This window comes from Helianthus annuus, chromosome 17, assembly GCF_002127325.2.
Source record: "Helianthus annuus cultivar XRQ/B chromosome 17, HanXRQr2.0-SUNRISE, whole genome shotgun sequence".
NCBI lineage: Eukaryota > Viridiplantae > Streptophyta > Magnoliopsida > Asterales > Asteraceae > Helianthus > Helianthus annuus.
This window is the reverse complement of record NC_035449.2, coordinates 69,330,279-69,338,112: the sequence shown is the minus strand read 5'-3', so window position 1 is coordinate 69,338,112 and position 7,834 is coordinate 69,330,279. Positions and strand designations below refer to the sequence as shown.

Sequence of the window (7,834 nt, the reverse complement as noted above, 5' to 3'; positions counted from 1 at the left end):
GTGTTTTTGTTATGAACATGCTTATTTGAAATATAATGGAGTTTTATTTCTTTCATTAGTTGATGTTATACAATAACCATTAGGATGTTATATGTTGATTTATGTTTATAAAATTGGTTTTATAATCTTAATTGGGATATTAGGACCATTTTCTTGATATTAAAATAGCTATAACGTTACATCATAAGGGTCCTATAAATTAATTTTTAAGGACGCTTGTATGTGTATCAAAAGATTAAAAGCAGGTAATCACATATTAGAACATTGTAAAAGTTTTCTAATATGTTCTTTTTAGGACGCTATTTAAGTTGTCTATAGACATATTATGCGACCATAAAATTGGTTTCATAATCTTATTTGGTATATTAGGACCCTTTTCTTGGTACTAAATTAGCTATAATGTTACATCATAAGGGTCCTATCAATTAATTTCTATGGACGCTTGCAAGTGTATCAAAAGATTAAAACTATGCAAGCACATGTTTGAACATCGTAAAAGTGTCCTAATATGTTTTTATTAGGACACTAATTTGGTTGTTCAAAGACATATTATGCAACCAAAAAATTGGTTTCATAATCTTATTTGAGATGTTAGGACGTTTTTTTAGTTCCTGGACTTATTACGACCCCTTTACATAAAACGCTTTTAACGTTTGTCCTATTAAATGAAAGGTCCTATAAAATAGCATTTTAGGACGCTTTTGCGCGTACTAAAAACCTAATTTTCTTGTAGTGAGTTTTAAGATTTTAAATTTACGATCTTTTATGTGATATAGGGTATGCTTAATTTTATTTCGAATTTGGAATTTACCGAATTTAGTGTCAAATCCTTTCACATGGATTATGCTATGATTTTAATATTAATAGTTAATTTATTTTTATGTTGTATCAGTTGAAATGTGTATATATTTCTATCATATATCGTAGTTGGAATGTGTATTTATTTCTATCATATATCGTAGTTGGAATGTGTATTTATTTTTATGTTGTATAATTATTTGTTATTTTCAGCAATATATGAAACATGTACGTTAATTGCAAATTAACTTTACATTGAGAATTTGAGATTATTTGTTACCATAGAAAAAAAAAACTTATTTGATTATATGTTATTTAAACATCATATGAGGATATTTGTTTTGGTTCAAAGTAGAGTGACAATATTTATAAATAAGATATACTTTTAATTATACCTTAATAGGTTAATGTATAATTTATATATGTTTTCTTATAAGTGATGAAATAAATATTATTTCGAAAACGTCTTAGTGTAACTCCTTATATATGATGACACATTGTAGTGTAATGTATTATATGATTTGACTATTTGTATAGCTTCTATTGTGTATGCTAGAGTTTATTATATAGATAGTATTGAGTAGAATTCATGAATCAAATTAAGTTGTGGCTTTTATCACTATCATGAGGGAAAAATATGTGTATATAAGACATCCGAAGTGTGAAGTGTCTGAATCTCATTATCAGATTCTAGAAGGTCATAAGATTTAAAAACGATAAGAATTATAGGGTAGGATTATTATAAAAAAAGTGTGTTTTGCGAGAAGTGTAGGAAGGAATCTACACCCTTTGATCTATAATCTAATGGTTGAGATTATAATGGTAAAATTGTAAATAGTGTTTACCATTAAAATAATTAATTTTCTATATTAAGGGTATAAAGGTAAATTTAACATTTTTAAATTCAAAAACCCACACGCAATGCACATGCAAGGTTCCCTCTCGTCTTTTTTAAATGTCAATAACTTCTTATACGTAACTTTTTTTTTAAAAAAAAATTACACCATAATATGAGTGTTTTTTATCATTAATATGATTACCACATTGCTATACTTATATAGAGAAAAAAAATAACATTTGGATCTGATGTTTTAGTCCATGGTGTTTTGTCTATGTTTTTTAACTGTAAAGTGATTCAAGGCATTGTATTTTACAGTAAAACACCATAATGCATATAAGACGCAATAACATTGCAAATACCGTTGAATTCAGCAACTACTTACAGTAAAACACCATAAGCGTATATAAGACACCATAACATTGCAAATACCATTGAATTTAGTAAACTACCATTTTCTTATAAAGAAACACCATAACTTTGTTTCAACATAGTAGTGATGATTTTCTATTTCCGGTCTCATACTCTGGCGATTCTGATTTATTTGTGGTTGTGGCAACGTTGATGTGGTTGCCGGACTGATTATTTCACGGGTGATTCTTTATCGGCCTTTTATTGCATGTTCGTGTGTTATTCTTTCTGTTTGGCGGTTGTCAGGTGTTTGACACGGTGATAATCAAACACTTTCAACTGTTTTTTGGCATTTTGGTAATTTACTGGTTGTTACTCCGCATGCATAGTTGATTTCTTTGGTTCCCTACAATGGTGAAGCTTGTGGTATTGTCACCGGTTTGCCGGTGGGGGGATTTTTAACTCAGATGAATTGATTTTTGTAAAAATAGGGTTTGTGATTGATTTTTGGGTGTGGATTTGATGTCCTCAAAAGGTTAATGTGACATTTAATTATTTATTGTAGAGATAGGAATCTGGGATTCCACTTTTTTTACACTAGAAGCCCACAGACACACTTTACTTACTGCATTTTTTTATGTAAGAACTTTACATATATTATTATTGGTTTTTAAATTGCATTTTGAGATAGAATAGAATGCATATATACTATATCATGACTTCTCATTGATGGAGTGACCAGGTCAAGTTGTTGCACTGTCGAGTTATGAAGACAAGGAAGAAAAATATAAGGGCCGTTCAACACCACGATGTACGCTCTCTTTTTTGTGTTCATGTTTAAGTGTTTGTTTTGCATATGATCGACACAAATATTCCCCCATCGCATGCTTTGAATTTTCTACTTGGTGATGTGTACCGGTGTATGAACAAGAAGGATTTATCATCTTACTATTTGTTTACTCTACAAAATAAGTGCTAATTTACAATTAGCTTTTAGTTTTGGTTTCGTTAATTTATCTTCAATGTGGCTCAGGTAAATTGCGAGTAGAATAACATCCATGTAAATTTAAATTTTTTATCAGCCAACATATGTTCAAAATGTTTCTCATACCAAAGTTGTTTTGGGGAGGGTATCGAAACCATGATTCTTGAATCACGTGTCGTTATTGACTCACTTTTGTAAAAAAAAAAAAAAAAAAAAAAAAAAAAACATGTTCCTTTTTTTTATTTGAGTTGAGACAAATGCCACTATAAAGCAAGAAGGAAAGTGAGTGTTGTTAGGTTAGTTTCTATGTATTTCAAAAGGGCATGGTTATGTGTTGATTACTTTTGCTTGCTTATGTGGATATTTATCTCACTTTTATAAATGAAACTGGAAGCGTAAGCATTGGCATGCTGAATTGATAAGTTAGAGTTTGGCTTTTAGGTTATATGATACATTCCTCCGTATGATATCTTCATCTTGTGACTTCCTTTTTTTCTTATAAAAGTCAGTTAATAGTTTATGATTTGGCCCCTTTAGTATTGTTAATCACCCGATTTAATGTTCTTAGTGCTTTTAAGATTTCTTATTAATCAGTACTTTTTAGCTTCACCAAAACTTTTTTTCTTTCAGTAGTGAAACAATAGAAAATATATAAACGCAGATAAAAGTTAAAATCATATAGACATTTTCAATTTTGTGTTTAATTTCCAGCCATTCTATCATTCTGATCAGGTTACAATTAGCATTCATGGATTTTTGTAATTTAGGTTCTTTGATCTTAACTGGAACAGACTATATTGAATGGGCAATCTAATTAACGCCGTAAATCAGCTGTCATATCCAGCAAAATGTGTGCACGCTAGCTGGACTGTTGAATTGTCCAAGCTCAAGGCAAAGATTGGAATTGTCCAAAAGATCATCATTAGTTATGGAGGTATGCATTCTCAAATCTATAACTTTTACTTCAGTTTTAGGATTAAAACAGAAAATAAAAGGAAGAACTAAACTCGTGGTTAGCAGTGGTCGGAGACGAAGAGATGATAATAGTGATGGTTTCCGGTGACCGAGCGGTCGGAATGAAAGCAGTGGTGATTGTCGAACTAAGAAGCAGATTAGCTATCTAAATGGTTTAATTCAATCATATTAACCGGAAAGTATGCAAAGTTAGGGTTATCTATGGTTGATAATGGGTTAATCATATCTTATTTTGAAATATCGTTTAGTTACTTTATAAATCTTCATTAATATTTAGTGTATCTTTAACTCAACCGGTGTAATACACGGGTTCATCATGTTATTTTGTTGGTGTTTATTTTGTTTATAGACTTATGATTAATGTAATTAATTTTATCTATTGATTTTTATTTATAGACGTTGTTTATGAAAGCATCGATAGAAACAGAGAACGACCGTCGTGGAAGTTAACGAAATCAAGCCACATCATGAAGGTGTTGTGAATTTCAAAAGATTTGTGCAATGTTTTAAAATCCGGTTTTTATACGGAACCGGTTTGGGCTCAGAAACGGTTTAACTGGTTCTATCGGACGGTACAACCGGCCAGTTTGAGCCGGTTTTTAAAACATTGGATTCACGAACCGGATACGGCTGAAAAAATTTTAGATCTATATTGTATTGTGCTGAAAAAAGATCTCTCCAGAAAGTTGTATATGTGCTCTGAACTTTTCACCCAACAAGACTATTTTTTTCCAGTTTTTTAGTTCGATGATATCTCTTGCTATCTCTTATAACCAACCTACTCATGATATAATATGACATTGTAGATTGGGAGAGCAACTGTGTATGGTTGGCCGCAAAATGGAGTTAGAAGAAATGTTGAAGGATGAACTTAAGCTCAAAATGGCTCTTTCTGGCTGCCCCCTATCATAGATATATGGATGTCACTTTGTTTATGATTCATGAAGTGACTTCAAGGATATCAAATTTTAGGTGTTTGTTAAATCAAAGAGGACTTGCATCTATAACGTTAGATGTGACAGGGCGTGCTACACTAACCAGACTGAGCTCATGTTACTTTTAGTTGTAAATGTAACATTATTTGTCTTTTTCTTGATGTTTTTTGTACACGACAAAAAAACTTCATACCTAACGATACAATCCACTTTATTTCTAATTTATGTAATGTCACTTAATTTGCATCACTTTTATTGATACACTTATGATTAATGTAAGTTAAATGTTCCTACCCGAGTTGCCACCCGGGTGCTAACCTAGTTTTTAATAAAATAAATCAAAATGGGTAAATTTACAATTCTTTTAGTTAAGAAAGGGAAAATATGTAATTAAAATATGGAGTTGGGTAAATATACAATTAAAATGATTTAGAAGGAGAAATATGCAATTGTCCTTAAGGGTTTTTTTTTTTTTTTTTTTTTTTGTCTAGAATTAATACTTATCATTCCACACGAAAAAAGGGCAATTACAAAGCAATGACAGGTAGTCGGGCAACAAGTTGCGCCGCCACCCCCTTTTGAATAGAAAAACCAATTCTACTAAATACAAAGTTTGAAACCTTTAGCGACGAAAAATTACTATTAACGACTTTTTGAACCCGATTGGTAAAGGTAATTACCAAACGGATGGACACGGGCTCACAAGTAAAGGTAAAGAATTACTATTAACGACTTTTAGGTATGAAACCTTTAGCGACGAAGAATTACTATTAACGACTTTTTGAACCCGATTGGTAAAGGTAATTACCAAACGGGTGGACACGGGCTCACAAGTAATGGTAAAGAATTACTATTAACGACTTTTTGAACCCGATTGGTAAAGGTAATTACCAAACGGGTGGACACGGGCTCACAAGTAATGGTAAAGAATTACTATTAACGACTTTTTGAACCCGATTGGTAAATGAGTTTTTGAACCCTAAGGTTTATAATTACGAATGGGGTGGTGGTCCATTGGTAAAGGTAAAGACTTTAAACACTTTGCGAGGGGAAGGTCTAGGGTTCAAGTTTCATAGACCACATGAATAAAAGAAAATTGCCGTTAAAAAAATAAGGTTTACAACTGTAGCAACTAAATGTCCCCTATATCTCTCTTTTGCAACAGAGAAGAGGTATGCCCACGTCGCTAGAGTACATACCCGTTTTGGTATTTGCTTCTTCAACTCACAAGCCTATATAGAACTTTTTAATGCGTTGAGTCATTTTAAACTATTTGATAAATCCTGAAATATAAACAAGTTCTTTTGAAGTCCACAAACGCAGCAAAATCAAAATATCACATGTGATAGATACTATTTAGGGGGTGTTTGGGATTGCGTTTTCAACCTGATTATTTGATTATTGTGTTTTGAAATCGCAAAAAATCTATTTTGAGTGTTTGGTAAAAAATTAATAAAAAGTGATTTTTTACGTTTTGTAGAGTTCAAAACGTGATAATCCATAAGTAGGTCACCCCTTGCTGCAGGAAAACGTGATAATCCAAAAACTGATTTTTTACGTTTTCACTTGTTTATTTTTTTAAAATATATATACTTGCCAAACACTCAAATAGTTGATTATCTTATTATTGTGATATCAAACAACATAATCAAATCCAAACAATGTTGATTATCTGATTATTGTGATATCAAAAAACATAATCAAATCCAAACACTATCTTTCTGCAGCACGTTTTGTTACAGCTAATTATCTGATTCTGATTATTCAAAACGCATAATCTATTTTCAAAACTCAACCCCAAACACCCCCTTAATAACCATCCATAACGGTTGACTAGCATTGATTTAAATCGAGGACTTACTTAATTTTGAACCACAATGTCCAAGAAACAGAAGTCAAATTCACAAGCAATCGGCACAATGAGACACGAGGATCATGAAACTGAACGTGCTAGATCACTGATCCAGCCGTTTTCCGTTAAAAAATAAAGAAAAATAATTCAATACTACATAATATAATATAATATAAAATAAAATAAAATAAACAAAAAACATTAACAAAAAATAAATATTAACCTAAATATAAGTTGCAATTGTAACATTGTACCCTACAATTGCATCACCGGTACTAGGATCAATCCAATATGTTTGAGCTAATGCGTAACCACGCGCTAGACGAAAAAGCCCGGTACCACCAACGATCGTCATCTCACGAACCGCCTGCAATGCGGGGTTTAAACTCAAAAGGCTAAATGAACTATCTTTATACACTCCATCGGTGAACCCATAGTTTAAAACCATAATCAACCCGAGCTCATTTTGTGCGGCTGAACCGTACATCCCACGAGCATGTCCAATGAGCTTGGAGTTCTTGTCGGGTCCTTCGGTCAACGGGTCATCAACCATCATGAGGTTGCCAAACCCGCCAAGGGAGTTGGCGGATGATTGTGGTTGGGCCACCTTGATTGCACTTGGGTTGCTACCACTCAAGGTGTCATGGAAGTAGAATTGCATGGTTGTTATGACTTGTGAGCCCGTGTCCACCCGTTTGGCCCAACTCACATCATTAGCGGTTTGAGCCAAGGATCCGGTGGCTAAGAAGAGGAGGAAGATAAGGGTGACCATGGGCTCGGTCATTGTGTTTGTGTATGTGTATGTTGTGTTTTGGAACTCTACGTGTTGTTTTATTTATAGAAATTGAGGCTTGAGGGAATGGGGTGGGTGGGTTCAATATTTTCAATGGTGGTGGTTCAGCTACATAAAAGTGGGCTAACAGTAAGTCATAGAAAAACACACACATATATGGGCACATATGTGATGTCATTATTACTGACTACCAAATTGATGGAAGAACAAAAAGAAAAAAAATAACAAATCAAGTGACTTACAATCAAACTAATTTGTTCATATTGTTTTTTTAGTTTCATCAAAATGAGTAACAGACGAACAGAGA

At 32.5% G+C, this 7,834-nt stretch overlaps 1 protein-coding gene across 1 annotated transcript; it reads right to left on the bottom strand.

The window, feature by feature from the left end:
• Window positions 1–5,964: 5,964 nt before the first annotated feature.
• On the bottom strand, window positions 5,965–7,545 carry LOC110923240 (dirigent protein 23). The gene is made up of 3 exons (XM_022167392.2): window positions 6,958–7,545; window positions 6,744–6,840; window positions 5,965–6,165 (listed from the first exon to the last, which is right to left on the bottom strand). Exon 1 carries the CDS (start codon window positions 7,516–7,518, stop codon window positions 6,958–6,960), a length of 561 nt encoding a protein of 186 aa, XP_022023084.1. The 5' UTR covers window positions 7,519–7,545; the 3' UTR covers window positions 5,965–6,165; window positions 6,744–6,840.
• Between the last annotated feature and the right edge of the window lie 289 nt (window positions 7,546–7,834).

Excerpts from the sequence above, each read along its gene's own strand:
- LOC110923240 (XM_022167392.2), bottom strand. The coding sequence starts at position 7,518 with ATGACCGAGCCCATGGTCACCCTTATCTTCCTCCTCTTCTTAGCCACC.